Source organism: Equus przewalskii, chromosome 4 (genome assembly GCF_037783145.1).
Source record: "Equus przewalskii isolate Varuska chromosome 4, EquPr2, whole genome shotgun sequence".
Lineage (NCBI taxonomy): Eukaryota > Metazoa > Chordata > Mammalia > Perissodactyla > Equidae > Equus > Equus przewalskii.
The window spans coordinates 42482877-42499337 of NC_091834.1; the positions used below are offsets into that span (position 1 = coordinate 42482877).

Here is a 16461-nt window from a genome sequence, read left to right on the forward strand (position 1 = left end):
GATACACGAATGTAGAAGTATGATATATTCATATTATAGAATTCTATATTACCACTTAATAAAGATGGTATACTTGGATATACTAAGATGTGTGCATCTTTAAGATATTCTGTTAAATTATATAATGAAATTAATAAAATATAATAATATTATAAATTATATTATAATATTTAATATTATAAAATTATAATTATATATAATATATATAATTATATAATTATAATTATAATAATATTTAATATTATAAATAATATTATAAAATTAATAATATTCTGTCAAATTATATAATGAAATTAATAAAATATGACATTATGTATGAAAAATATTTATAAATGAAAAATAGTGAAAATATTTAGGAATGATGTGCACGAACACATTTGACAAGTTTTACCTCTGGAGAGAGAGGTGTATTTGCAAGAGAGTGGGGGTTGATGATGAAGACAGGCTTTTACTTTTTACTGAATAAATCCTATAACATTTGAATGCTTTGATAAGCATATGTTAATATAGAATTGCTTGATTAAAATGATTTTTAAAAATAAAGGACATACCTTGTGGAGTAGCTAAGAATTAGATCTTTCACTTACCAGTGGTGATCTTGGATAAGCTCTTTTTGAGCTTCCATATCCCCATCTGTAAGCAGAAGATAACAATATGGACTTCAAAGTTTGCGTGTGAGTATGTGCGTGTGTGTGCACATGCACGTGTGTGTGTGGTTCAATGAAATACGATGCCATGTGTAAAATGCTAATTACAATGTCTGGAATATAGTGTGCCTTTAACCGAGAGCAGTTAATAGTATTCAATATATATTCAACATAGCAAATCATAAAACTGCCAGAATGAAGTTGTAATCATAGAGCCAGGCCATTTTGTTGATTGGTTATTCACTGATGAGAGATATTGCTTAAGCATCAGGTTGTTTAAAATTTTTGTTTGGCTTTAAGTATTCATACATTTGATGAAATAAATACATGATTTTCAAAGTAATCTTGAGATTATTTATATTGAGCACAGATCAAGAGTAAAATGTGCAGATTGGTAGAAATTAAAGGGTATCTTATTGCTCTTTTATAAAAAGAGGTACACAGGGACCGACCCAGTGGCACAGTGGTTAAATTTGCACATTCTGCTTCAGCGGCCTGGGGTTCGCCGGTTCAGATCCTGGATGCGGACCTATGCATTGCTTGTCAACCCGTGCTGTGGCAGGCATCCCACATATAAAATAGAAGAAGATGGGCACAGATGTTAACTCAGAGCCAATCTTCCTCAGCAAAAAAAGGAGGATTGGTGGCAGATGTTAGCTCAGGGCTAATCTTCCTCAAAAAAAAAAAAAAAGAGGTACACAAACATCTGGAGACACCTCCAGTTGGAGATAGTGTATGTAAGAGAGTGAAATTGTTATGTAAAATCTCATAAGGTCAGGAAGCATAATTGAGGTGGCAGTGAAATTGAGGAAGGGTTATTTTCCAAAAGTGATGTCTTTCAACAATATTTTGAAAGATAACATATTGACATTATGATTGTAAGCTATAATGAAAAAATATTAGAGAAAGCAATGTGAAAGTAACTCTAAGACGTATAAAGAAGGAGCTAGATCGAAGTGTGGAAACTCTTTATGTGTTTACACTCCCACCAGCCAGTGGTGGTCTTTTCTCCTTGGCCCCTTACACAGGCCCTTCCCTAGACATGCTCCCTTCATGTTAGAGCCGAGCTCTATCTTTGTTTACAGTTGAAGGAAGTGACCCTTCTTTTTGTGCCTATTTCTGAATGTTCTCAAAAGTAACATATGCTTTAAAATGAATATACCTACTTATGTTAAGAATCCTTATGATCCTTGGTGTTTCTAAAACAGTGAGACAAGCAATGCATACAATGTGTGGAAATGGTATCCCTGAAGCGGGAGCCAGGGCCTTTCTAATGAGCATTGGCCACTTTTGACAGGAAAATTATATTCAGTTAGAGGGAATGGTTAGTGTTTTCATTGTTATATTGTAGAAAAAATACTATTATTTGTAGAAAAAGCCTCGCAATGCTTTGCCTTTTTGGATTTGGGTTAATTAGAAGTTGTCAGGCTTTTCTTTTGTACTCATCTTTATGCCATAGTCCTCATCACTTCTGTTAGTACTCAAAAGACTGACAGCATAGGATCTTCAGGTGACTTTTAAAAAGAAACTCCTTTAATATGTTTGCAAAATCAATGGTAGAGGGTGTTCTGGGTATAAAGTTTTCTTTTTCAATGATATTGCTTATTCAGTAACATTCAAAATCTATTTCAATTTTCTATGTATATTTATGTGTTTCAAAAACAAAAGCTCTTAAGATGCCAAAGAATATGATAGAATGAAAAAGCCAATGATACCTGATTGCATCTGGGAGTAGACATATTCAGCTGGTTGCTCTTCTTTCTCATCTTGCATTATCGCTTCACCACTATGGAAAGCAGCCTTAATAAGGTGGAATTCAAAAGTCAAGAGGCTTCTTTTTAAGTGCTTGTACTATTAGACTTTCCTTGGGATTTGAATCTTACCCATGCCTGCTTTTCTTCCTCACCTCTTCTCTTTGTTTCTACAACATTATTTTCCTTCTAATACCCCTTTTTGTCTGTATCTAGCCTGGCTCCTCTTCTGCCTGTCCTCAAAGAATTGGCATTTCTTAGACGTTGTCCCCAGCCTTCTTCTCTATCACCATGCTCTGTGTGCACAGTGCCGTCTACTCATACCACAAAATCAATATCACCATCCCCTTCATTTCTCCGGACCTTCAGACCAATCCTACCAACTTTCTTTTTGAATAGCATCATCAGAATGACTTGTAGGAACATCAACCTCCAATGTCCTTATGAGATTTAATTTTATTTTCTAGCTAACTTGTTACTTCTTTATTCCTTATGGTTGCAAGCAAACTCAGTGATTCTCAACTTTTTCATGTTCCTGGTTAGGCAATAAATCATCAAGTTGAAATATCTCTTATATCCACTTTTTCTTTCTTTTTCTCTCTAGCATTGCCTTGGTTCAGGCTCATTTACTTTCTCAAATAAAGTATTGCAATTAGTTATTTAACTAGTCATTCCTCCTTCAGGATCTGTCCCTACTAATTCACCCTTCACTGTCCAATCAGTGGTTCTTCTAGAACCAAGATGACCTACTTAAAAACAAAACAGAACAAAATTTAGTGATTCCCCATTATCTATAAGTTTAAGTGTAAATGGTTTAGCAGGACCTTCACAGTTGACATTCACCTACCTTCTTCAAATTCTATCAGCCTCTTGCAAGTTCTTCTATTTCTCCTCCCTATCAGTGATCCCTAAGATTCAGCAGTAAGGAGCTATCTTCCATTCTTACATTTGACATATGCCTTCTCAGCTCTGTGCTTCTTCACAGTATGTTCCTTGTGCTTAGAAGAGCTCCTTTGGCCTATTCTCTGTCTGTCGAACTCCTAAACCTCTTTTACCTCCCAGATCTGAGGATCATCTCTTTTGTTGCATCTTCTCTACCTTTTAACTTTGACTATGTCTCTAAGAATGTCGTACATAGTGTTGATCACATCATGCTGTTAGTTGTTTAGCTGATTCCTCCATTAGACTGTGACCTTCTTGAGGGCAAGAACCCCATCTCATTATCTTTTTATTCCTATGTTTAACTTAATATTAGCAGAGTCTCACTATGTAGTTGTTGAATTAATAAAACTAAATAAATAGGGTTGTTTATACTGGGCAGGTCTGAGGACTTTCCTAAGGACCCTTCCTGGTTTTCCATGATTGATATTCTCTTTTAGACACTGCCCTGGTCCTCTCCTAACGTAAGCGAAAGGGAAGGGAAGAGAGAATAGGAATATTCAAGACAGTGTTGACAATTAGAGCTGAAAGCTGCTTTGATTCTGTACCCAAACTGAGACGTTCCAGAGAGGTTTCTTGACTGTCGGCACTACTGGGAACCTTTCACATCATACCATTGAGGGCAAATAAATTCATTGCATTTCGTAGTTGAGCAGTTTAATAGATGAACTTATGTTCATCCTTTGTTAACCTGATATCTACTCGACCTGCCGTATTTTTTAGGCTATCACAGCAGCACTTTCAAAAGTATGTGCTTTTTAAAAACATTGTTTGCTTCAGGTTTTTGGTTATGTAAAAGGGAGATTTTCTTATAAAAATACTTTTTACTCACAAATCCTGTGATAAGTTATTCGTTTGCATAAAGTATTACCCAGTGAAATTCAGACTTAAAAATATTTGAAGACGACGATAGTTAGTCATACTAACGTTGAGCACTCACCACGGTCCAGGTACTGTCCTTAGTGCTTCAAGTGGAATGTCCTATTTAATTCTCATGACAGCTTTGTGAGGGAGGTAGGTATTATTCTCCTTTTCTCTAGAAGAGAAAAACAGAAGCTTAAACAAGTTAAGCAACTTGCCCACATCCTCCGGCTGTTAAAGATCACAGTCTGGACTGGGATTTGGGCAGTCTGGCTCCCAAGCTCACACTTGTAATCACTACAGCTGTGCAGAGTATAATTTAAATGAAATTTCTATTCTACCTGAAAACCAGAGGTTTGTCTGCCTGTCAGAGTCTTAGCATCTTTTTGAATAGATTGGTTATTCCTCCTTGAAATCATAGCTCCCATTTCCACGTTTTTTTCTTTCATTCCCCATATGCCACTGGTAAATTGCACTCTAATTCCCTTTTACCTCCTTCTTTGGGACAATCTCATTACTGCTTCATGAGCCAGTGCACCATAGATGCATCTCATTACAGCTCCTCTCCTTGATCAACTGTGTTGATGCTGAGATACAAGTACCAAGCTGATATCAAATGCATGCCTGTATTTATTCTTCTTGCCACCCAAAGAATGGGAAACTTTCTATGCAATTCCAGTTAAAAATCAGAGAATGCCTTATTCATTTATGTCTTTTATACTAAGGATAAATATAGAGGCTGCAATAAGAACAATGCTTATCTAATTAGGCAAGTACAGATTTGGATGTTTGACCAATCAATTAGATTTCATTGAAACAAAACAAATACACACCCATGCAAAATAAACTCCAAAACCAAAGATCTATACTACTCTTGTCAATTAATGTTTGTCTTAAATTTTCTCTTATAGCTACTCTATATTATAGAAATGTAGGGTATGTTGAAGTGTACTTCCTTCTGTGAATTAGTAGAACTTTAGTTGTTTCTATTAGTTTTATAATTATAATGATATAATATTAACAATAGAACTACTATGAAACTCTTACAAAGTACAAAAGGATTACACTTTTTATATTAGAGTAAAAATTGTCCCATAGAGTACTGGCTTTATTATCAGGCAGTGAGGATAATGAGAAATTTCATGCTTTTCCCTTAAGAAAACTCGTACATTTCTATGCATCATCCCCCTCCCTGAAGAATATTGCCCTCTCAATTTCATCCCTTTAAGACTTACTATTTAGTCCTTGTTATAAAACAACACAAATCTTGATAAAGCAACTACTTTGCTATCATTCATATACTGCTTGAGTGTGATCCATTTCTAGAATGATGTTTTGGCATGAAGAGAATCTGTAAAGAGGAAACAGTTCTGGTGTAGAGGAGAGAGGAGAGAGAACAATTCAAAGGTTGAGCAGAAATAAAGGGGAGTACCTAGAACTAAAGAAAGTGGCAGCAAACAACCTTCTCTCAATTCCCAATATTTGCCCCCAAATCAACAATGGCCCATCCGATAGCCATCTTCAATTCCACACAAGGGAGGTTGTTCATTTTTGTTAGGTGATATGTTTGAGAGTTTAAAGAATGAGTGTGTACATGAGGCTTGTCTGTGCTCCCTTAGATGTGACCCCACTCCCACCATAATCTGTCCATCATTTCTGGGCCTCATCCCATCCTTAGGATCTGATTTTCTATTGGTTAGCTTTTGTCTCTGTTTCATTAACCCATGTGAAAAATGGCCTTCAAGATCTTTCTATGAAGTATCACTGTGACCTCGGGGATCACAGGAATGCAACTGGACCAGACAAGTAGCCTGAAATAGTTGACATGCTTTTGTGTTAGCCTATCCAGTGTTTTAGTCTTGGTTTTTCAGAGTGCAGTCATGGGACATAAACCTGTAATAAAACCTCATTTTCTTTTAGATGCAATGAATTTATGTGGGGCTAAACTTGCAGGGTTTCTTAAGCTCAACATTATTGGGAAGAGACCAGCTTTGGCCTGTATTTTTTTCCAGCTGAGCATAGACCCACACCATTCATGTTGTCCCAGTTTGAACTGGGCAGAGAAGAGACTATTTGCCAGCTGGTAGGCTTTTGTTAAAAGGCAAGATTGCAAGATCTAAGTGACTTTGTTCTAGCTTATATTACCAGGAACCCCTGCATCTATGCTTCTTGGGGAACCCATACCATGTTGGGTTCCAAGTACTTGGCTGTACAATCAAGAGCAAAGCTACTCTCAGGAAAGACTTACGTCTGTACCATTTGGTGGACTTCTTTTTCTAATTGTCTTTACACATAGGTTTGGGATTCATAATAACAGCTAAATTTAATTGAGCCCTTCCCATGTACCAGGTACTCTTCTAAAGACTTTACATGTCCTGGGTCACTCAGTCCTTACAGCAATGCTATGAAGTAGGTACCATTATTATCTTCACTTTATAGATTCAGGAAACTGAGGCATAGTAAGGTTAAATAACTTGACCAAGAGCATGCAGCTTGGAAGGGGCAGAGCTGAGAGTAGATCCCAAGGAGTCTGGCCCTAAAGTTTGTGCTCTTACTCCCTAGGGATTGGGATAGAGTCTTCCTAGAACAAGTGGCAAAAAAAAGGCTATTCTCAGGCCAGGATTGTGTCATAGCAAGAGGCCTTCACAGCTATGTCTATAGCAAGGTCTCTAGAATGCATCTCTAGTTCTTAGGGGACCTGAATAAAAGCTCTCCAGGATTGACCTCTCACTTCGAGAATAGTTTGGAAGGAGACTAGAGGGTCCAATGAGACTGCTGAGTGGTAGTCAGGCTCATGTCTGAGGCAGGATTCAGAACAGGTTCTGAAAGGGCCTGGCAATAGAGGTTTATTGTGAAACTTAGCTTTTTAGTGGGCAGCTGAGGACTCCCTGTGGTAGCCCTGCCCTAGAACAGTCAGTCCACATCTTAAGAGGTTTGTCTGTATTGGCTGGTTTGGTTCCTGTGGGTTCTTGGCTGTGTTCTCTTCTGTCCTTGAGCCCTCCATGTCAGGAACAGAACTTTAGGCCAATCGGGCCATTATGGATATATATTTATTTCTTTTATACTAAGGCATAAATATAGGGGCTGCAATGAGGACAATGCTTAACAATTAAGCAAGTACAGATTTGGATGTTTGATCAATCAATTATATTTATGGTATATCTGAATCCCTGGTCCAGTTGAGGATCTAATTCTTTTCAAAGAGGCAAGACTGGGATCCCAGGAGAGCAATTTCCGAAGGTGACTGTCACAGTCTGACCTCAAGTGACCTCTCTGTCATTGATCACGTGTTTTGCTTCTCTAGAATGACAATTATTTATAAGACATTGTGTATTAGATGTTTCATTTATGTCCCTGTTTCCAGGCTGCATTTTAAGCCCTTTAAGATAAAAAATTACATCTTATGCAATATGTCCCTTACTTATAATAGGTGATAATCAACATGTTATTTTGTTTGACCAGTTAAAATATACTAGAGTCTCTTTGCAAAACTAAGTTTTCTAACTTGATTGTGGCATGGATTACTAAATAGGATGTTGGTCAACATATTGCAGAGAATCATATGGTTTTAAAGCTTATGGTAATTTTGAAGTAGAAAAATAACAATGGTTTGCAAAATTTTACTTCAAAAGTGTTTGAATTTTGGTTCTAAAAATAATTACTTTAGTTTGATTTATGTTTGAATTCAATTTGGTTTATTCACTTAGCCATTTCCTCGTCCAAGTCAATGTTTTTACATAGTTTTTCAGTCATGTTTAGTGGTTTATATCTGCCTACATTTCCTCACTCCCACAATTACATAAAAATTGAAGTGGTGTTTTATCACATCTTAATAAAGATTGGCCAGATGCTGAAGGTACTTTAAGAAGAAGTGTCATCATTTAATTCCGAGCCTCTGAGAAAAGGCTTAGATCTGTGTGTTGGGTGTTCTCAGATACAGAGATGTAAACGCCATTTTTCTGTTCCATTTTCAGGTCACATGTGCCAATTTAACGAACGGTGGCAAGTCAGAACTTCTAAAATCAGGAAGCAGCAAATCCACACTAAAGCACATATGGACAGAAAGCAGCAAAGACTTATCTATCAGTCGACTCCTGTCACAGACTTTTCGTGGCAAAGAAAATGATACAGATTTAGACCTGCGATATGACACTCCAGAACCTTATTCTGAACAAGACCTCTGGGACTGGCTGAGGAACTCCACAGACCTTCAAGAGCCTCGGCCTAGGGCCAAGCGAAGGCCCATTGTTAAGACGGGCAAGTTTAAGAAAATGTTTGGATGGGGTGATTTTCATTCCAACATCAAAACAGTGAAGCTAAACCTGTTGATAACTGGGAAAATTGTAGATCATGGCAATGGGACATTTAGTGTTTATTTCAGGCATAATTCCACTGGTCAAGGGAATGTATCTGTCAGCTTGGTGCCCCCTACGAAAATAGTGGAATTCGACTTGGCACAACAAACCGTGATTGATGCCAAAGATTCCAAGTCCTTTAACTGTCGCATTGAATATGAAAAGGTTGATAAGGCTACCAAGAACACACTCTGCAACTATGACCCTTCAAAAACCTGTTACCAGGAGCAGACCCAAAGTCATGTATCCTGGCTCTGCTCCAAGCCCTTTAAGGTGATCTGTATTTACATTTCCTTTTATAGTACAGACTATAAACTAGTACAGAAAGTGTGCCCTGACTACAACTACCACAGTGACACACCTTACTTCCCCTCGGGATGAGGATGAACATGGGGATGAGACTGAAGCCTGAGGAATTAAAGGTCATATGACAGGACCGTTACCTCAAAGAAGAAGGTCACATCTGTTGCCTGGAATGTGTCTACACTGCTGCTCTCGTCAACCGGCTGCAAATACGCTAGTGGAAAACAATCTGATGTAATTTCTGCCCAGTCAGCTTCATCTCTCAGTATAGTTGTAAATCACCACAGATTTTAAAGTCACACTTGAAGACATGCTCTCACACGTAGATGTACACAAACACACACTCCTACACATTTCAGCTTGCATCTGTCATGATTCCTGTCGAGAGGGCTTTCGTTGTCTGACTCATAATGGTTCAGGATAAACTATCATCAAGCAAAAGGATTAACTTGACAGTGAATGGAAATCTCTTTTAAAGTCTTGAGTACATGCTAATCAATAATCCCCACTCATGCATTTCCTACTGCTTGGAGTAGCTGTACTGGTAAATACTACTGTAGGAGTATATGCTTGTTAAAATGGAAAAAATGTGTCTTTAGAGCTCAGTATTCTTTATTTTATGAACACAACAAAGTGTAGTAACTTTTTTCCAGCATACAGTAGGCACATTCAAGGTGATACAAGATGGCTCTTTTTTCTATGGAGGGAGCCTGTTCTCAGTAAAGATGAGCAAACATTTGGAATTTACATGTGGGCAGACATCGGATTACAGCTTTCATCACGAATCACTGGACTTGTGCAAAGTGAAGACCAGCCAAGGTTGCTTGAAACAGGTTCTGATCATTATGTAAGAAGGGAAATGCCTGACAGACACCATGTAAGTTGTAAGTGTCTGTCTTATCTTTACTACACATATTGTAACAAACTCAATACCCTAGTCTTCATTTGTATGAATGGTTTGTATTGTACATAGTTTAACCAAGTGTTATTCAAGCTGCTTATTAATATTAACTTGTACTTGTCTCTCTGCTTGTTATTGGTTAAAAAAGAAAAAAAAGATATGAGGAATCCATTCTATCAACGTAGCTGTGAACTCCATAAAAAAAAAAACAATGTACAAAGCATTTATTCAGCTCAAGTATCGTTGAAAGCTATACATATACAACATTACAGTCTGTCTGTATTTAGATATTTTATTTCTGGACAAAACAAAATGTACATAAAAATAAAATGCTTAAAGTTGAGTTTCAATATGTACTTGTGTAAGATGATGATTTAAATGGTTCTGACAAGAAGAATGTGCTGGAATACAGTCATGGCTTTGCAATTCGTGTGTCTAAATTCGTACAGAACTATCTAAATTGCTATTAGTTGCCCAGTCAAAACAACTTAGGATTTTCAACCTCAAGCCTGGGAAACAGTTGTGGCATACAGCATTGCACACATTTTTGGTTTACTGTCATGCTAGTTATTCAAGAATATCAGAAATCAGTGAGCATAAGGACATAACTGAGGTCTCCTAAATTAATTATAACTAATTGTTTTTTTTCCTGTATAGAGTCTCTAATTAACAGGGGGATTGAGAGGAAGGTAATTTTTTTTCTTTGAAAGAAAGTCAAGATATCTGAAGATTTTGGCTGACTTTTCCTGATCCTACCGTAATGACTCAACTGAGAAAATTATAATAGCATTGGAGGGCTTCGATGCTCAATTTACCCATACCAAATGGAATCAATTTATCTATATAGCATTATTTATGGACATTAAACTTTCTTTTTAAAAATAATTACTGTACATAATCACAGGAAATAAACAGAAGAAGAAATATGCAAAGTAATCCATTTTTAAAGTCACCAATCGGGGTTTGAGATATGAAGAGTCTTAAATGTTAACCAAAGAAGCCAAATTAAGAACACTAACCCATTCTCATCTTCCCTTCATACTGCATAGGGATAAGTGTGTTTTCATATAGAAAATAATAGAAGGACTACAGGGAACAAAACCACAGAGTTCTAAAGTGAGAACTAATTGACTTGGCTAAAGATTGCCTTCAACTACAAATGAAAGACATATCATTCTGTTAAATGTCCATCTCTCAAAGTCCTCCAATATATCTAGACAACCATTTACATCAGTGTGTTAATTAATTTGCATGGAATTTGGAAGCTAATGTTAGAATGCACTCTCTTTGGCACAATAGGCAATAATAGCTTCTTCGGTTCTGGCTGTGGGACATATTTGTCATGGATAAATCTTGTTATTCTGGGTTTATTTATCCAAGTGGTCACTTAGGAATTAGTTTGCTCTTAGCAAAAAGGGGAATAAGTGAGAAGGGGAAAATCATTTTTTTAGGGTCATTTGATAGTGGACTGTGACTTTCTTTATGTGGTCTAATCTGTCTTTTTGTAATCCAAAATTCAAGATGAGATAAAAATATGCTTTAATCTCAACCCATCTGCCCTGTTGTCCAACCTCCTCATGAAATGTCACTTCTACATTTTTATAAACATATAGAACATAAATAACTAATATTCAACAAATTGAATTTATTTTTCTGTTGTTTTTCTTTAGAAGAAAAATGGAAAGAAAATGTAGCAAACTTCCAACAAGGATTTCAATTTTTAAAAATCAAACTTTTAGGTCTCTTTTTCTGGGCCTGTACACTGTTATCCCAAACTCCTACATCTGTAATACAGAAAAGTCATGAGGACATAGAACTTTGTCTCAAAAGAAAGTTTACTTGTATCCAATATACTCTTCCTGTTTTAGGCAAGGAAGTAGGAAAAGCAAGATGATGTATACGAAGGTTCAAAGGTTCAGGTTAAAAGCTTTATTAGAGCAACTTGTTGCTTCAGCAAACTGGTTACTTAAGTTTTAATTATGCTAGAAAATTATTTGCTACTTGGAAAAAACAAACTTTAAGCTGCACTAAGGAGATTACCTTCTCTAGAATCTTAAATATTATTTCACACTTTTGCTAAAATATAGAAAAAACTTCAAGGTGGAAATAGATAGCATCTGATGCAAACATGGGTTTGTCATCACCTATTGTTCTTTTCAGAAATATTTTAGTAAAGTTGAAATTATTAAAAAGAAATGATTATTGCAACTTTTTGCCTCATGGAAGAAAAATGATACAAGTTACTGGTTTATCTGTTTATGATGAAAACAATGAATTGTCATGGTTTGGTTTCAGTTGGGCAGTTTTTGGGTCCATGGTTCTTGTGAGACTTGCTCTGCCTGAGTAGAAGGGGTATAACTGTTAACAGCACAGTACTGAAGTTCCGGAAGTGATTATTCTGCAAGTAATGGAGATACTTGTTAGATTTAAGACTGTGGATTGGGAATCTTCATGTTCCAACACTTCAGCAATAAACTGTAAGCGATATTTTTGCACAGAATAGATTAAAAAAAATCATGAGAAGCCTGAGAAAGTGTTTGTCTTTTCCCTCTTCCCCACTGATTTACATGTAACAAGCAGCTTAACCAATAGAAACAGCTCTTTGCAAAAGCAATTTGCATCTCCACCATCAACTTTGAATGTCAAGTTTTAGCCTGAAGCAAACTCAAATGGTTGTGTTTATAAACCTTTGAGACACTTGATTGATATAGCAGTTTCAGACAGTTATTGACATTTATTCAATTATCAATCTATTTTCTATTATTTATCTTTACATCTCTATTTAAATTAAATGCAAATCAGTAGATATATTAAAAACTTAATGAATTTAAAAACATTAATTTGCATAAAAATGATTACTATTTACCTAGTTTGTAGGCGATGAAAACTGAGTAACTTGGTAGCCAGCATTGAATCCTCAAAAGCTGATTGCTAAGTCAGGCTTTTCTCAGGAGTCCCATGCATATCAAAGAATGATTTCAGGGGTTAGGAGCATAAGGAAAACAATCTTTCTTAATTTAAAATTGTGATATATCATTGAGTTTTATATCCAATACCATCAGAAATATTTTTAGGTAACAAATTTATGATTACTTTTCGTTTTACCAGGACGCAATGGACAGAAATCTCACGAGAGAGCTTTAGTTTCAATTTGTTTGTGTGAGCAACGTCTAGAGAAATAGCCTCAAATTAGGAAACTACAGTTTCTGAGTAGTTGTCCAAGTGTCCCAAGTTTGATCAAAAGCACTTTAATATTTATAATTCTGCACTTGCAGGAATATGCCTTTTATCACTGATGGATTGGAGGATGACTTTAAAGGTCCCAGAAGTGATGAATGCAGAAGGATTTGAGACCTTCTGTCATTGACTGCGATGGTTGTTGCCATTGGAAGTGCCAGGGTGTTGATTCTCCCAAATTCTAACCTGTGAATTAGGCATACGGCTAAAGCTCTGTTCACATCATCCTCACCCAGCAGCCTCTGGTTTCTGTTTCCTAATCCTATGTCAAGGCTCCAAAGAGACAACTAGAATGTTAACTGCTCTCTGATGGTCAAACTCCTTGACTCAAACACAGGAGTAAACTTGGCCATTGAGATGGTGACTATTTAAAGAAATAAGGCAAGAAAGTTGTTAGAATGCCACTATTGTCAAATAAGTATTTTTTAAAAGTAAAATATCTACTATCATTAGTTACTGTCAAAATTCACTTTGTGAATTTTCTGAAATCCAGTTTTATTATTGCAATTAATTTCTTTTTGCATATTATAAAAGTTTTTAGTACAAAGCATGGTCAAGTGACATATCCTAAGCAAGTCGAAAATATTTCATGAACTTTTTTTTAAATTAAGGTCTAATTGATATATAACATTATATTAATATCAGGTGTACAACATAATGATTCGATATTTGTATATATTGTGAAGTGATCACTACAAGAAGTCTAGTTAACATCTATCTCCATACATAGCTAAAAAAACTTTTTTTCTTGTGATGAGAACTTTTAAAATCTACTCTCTTAGCAACTTTCAAATATGCAATGGAGTATTATTAATTATAGTCACCACATTGTACATTATATCCCCAAGACTTGTTTATTTTATAAGTAGAAGTTTGTACCTTTTGATCCCATTCACCGGTTATGCCCACCCCACCTCTGGTGACCACCAATCTATTCTCTGTATCTATGAGCTTGCTTTTGCATTTTACATTCCACGTACAAGTGAGATCATATGGTATTTGTCTTTCTCTGACTTATTTCACTTAGTAGAATGCCTTCAAGTTCCATCCATGTTGTCACAAATGGCAAGATTTCATTCTTTTTTTATGGCTGAATAAAATTCCATTGTATATGTATATATACCATATTTTCTTTATCTGTTCATCCATTAACGGACACAGGTTGTTTGCATATTTTGGCTACTGTAAGTAATGCTGCACTGAACACAGGGGTGCATATATCAGGATGTGTGATGCCTCCAGCTTCGTTCTTCTTTCTCAAGATTGCTTTGGCTTTTTGGAGTCTTTTGTGGTTCCACACAAACTTTAGGATTGTTTGTTCTATAGAAATACAACAGATTTCTGTAAATTGATTTTGTATCCTGTAACTTTATTGAATTAATTTATTAGTTATAACAGTTTTTTTGGTGGAGTCTTTAGAGTTTTCTGTATATAATATCATGTCATCTGCAAATCGTGACAATTTTACTTCTTCCTTTCCAATTTGAATGTCTTTTATGTCTTTTCTTTTTTTGCCTTATTGCTCGGACTGAGACTTTCAACACTACTTTTAATGAAAGTGACAAGAGTGGACATCCTTGTCTTCTTCCTGATCTTAGAGGAAAAGCTTTCAGCTTTTCACCATTGAGTATGATATTAGCTATGGGCTCATCATATATGTCCTTTACTATGTTGTGGTAAGTTCTCTCTATACACATTTTGTTGAGAGTTTTTATCGTAAATGGATGTTGAATTTTGTCAAATGCTTTCTCTGCTTCTATTGCGATGGTCATATGATTTTTTATCCTTCATTTTGTTAAGGTGGTGTACCACATTGATTTTATTTATGGGTGTTGAACCATCCTTGCATACTCAGAATAGATTCCACTTGATCATGGGGTATGACCCTTTTAATGTATTATAGAATTTGATCTGCTGATATTTTGTTGAGGATTTTTGCATTAATATTCATCAGAGATATTGGCCTGTAATTTTCTTTTCTTGTGGTGTTCTTGTCTGGTTTTGGAATCAGGGTAATGCTGGCCTCATAAAATGAGTTTGGAAGTGTTGCCTCCTCTTCTATTATTTGGAAGAGTTTGAGAAGGATTAGCATTAATTCTTCTTTGAATGTTCGGTAGAATTTACGAGTGAAGCTGTCTGGTCCAGGACTTTTGTCTTTTGGGAGGTTTTTGGTTCCTGATTCAATCTCCTTAACAGTAATCAGTCTGTTAGATTTTCTATTTCTTCATGATTCAGTCTTTAAATCTGGAAAACAAAACATTAAATAACCAGTAATGATTTAAATGAAGTCATAAAAATTATAATCATCTTTATCAGTTAATTCTGTCTCCTATAATTAAGTCTTGTTTTGCTTCATCTTGGGTTAGCAGCTTTATGAATCAATCAGTTTTCCATTAGAGCTTAGAAATTCTTACCTAGTTCAGTTGTTGTGATCCTAAAGTTATCAAACCTGTAGTTTTCAGAGTCTTTCCTATGAATCTCCTTGAACAGTTTACCCATTTTCCAAAAAGGCACAAGATCCTGTCCAGAGTGGGTATGCATATAGGGAATAGGAGTTTTTTGAGGGAAGTGGAGAAAGAATTTTAGATCAAGTGGCACCCATCTTTGCCTTTAGATTCCCTAAGACATCTTAAATATGAGGGGACCTATTTCTTAGCAGCTGTTCCAAAACACAGAATAGGGTGACTTACCAAGACATTTCAACAAACAAAATACAGGTAAGTACAATAAAATTGGAGAGCTCAAAACACAAAGAAAGCAGAGCTTGGATGCAAGAGACACCCTCAAACTCCAGGGTAGGTGAGAAAGCAACAAGCCCAGTAGGCTCTGTGGGTACCAGCATCTGTTTGCTCACTGGCCTCGAGGTTGCTGGGGTTGTGGAGGGTCTTCACTGGATCCCACGTCTGATGCCATGAATTGTCAAAAGTTCAGAAATAATAGAAGAAAAGCTATTGAATCATCAAAGCAGTAATTAGCGACAGTTTATTATGCACATACCAAAAACACAGTTTGCAAACCGCAAGCATTCAAACCAAAACATGGAATGAGGCTCAGGGGTATATTGTTATAAAGCGGCTCATATAATGAGAAGGTAGTGACTGTTTATTCTTCATAGTGATTGGTTATAATATTTACATTTTCTTAAATGATAGGGAATTGGCTGGTGGTTATCTCATATCACTTTTGGGAAACAGTTTAAGTTTTGCTTATGATTTCTAGAGGCATAAACAAGAAATAACCCAGGTCAAATTCGTCTTGCAAAATAAGCTAAGTTAAGCTTTGTTTGTATGACTAAACTAGTTTTGTCTGCTCAGGAAATTTTCAAGGCTGGTCTCTGATTGTTTTTAATGTTAACAAGCGGAATAAAAAAGAAAAAGATGGTGTCTGCAAGCTTTAGCAAGGCAGAGGGAGAGTGTGAAGATGGCGCCCACCAGCCCCGCTCCGCAGAGTACCCCAGCAGGCCTCTG

General features: G+C 36.1%; 1 protein-coding gene across 2 annotated transcripts in view; it reads left to right on the plus strand.

Annotated features, from left to right (window-relative positions):
- NXPH1 (neurexophilin 1) overlaps positions 1 to 12290 on the plus strand; it is a 281566-nt gene extending 269276 nt beyond the window's left edge. For both annotated transcript variants that reach the window (XM_070615773.1, XM_070615774.1), the window contains one exon: positions 8173 to 12290. In XM_070615773.1, coding sequence (XP_070471874.1) covers positions 8173 to 8934 — 762 coding nt within the window. In that variant the 3' untranslated portion in view covers positions 8935 to 12290. The remainder of the gene's footprint in view (positions 1 to 8172) is intronic.
- The last annotated feature ends 4171 nt before the right edge of the window (positions 12291 to 16461 follow it).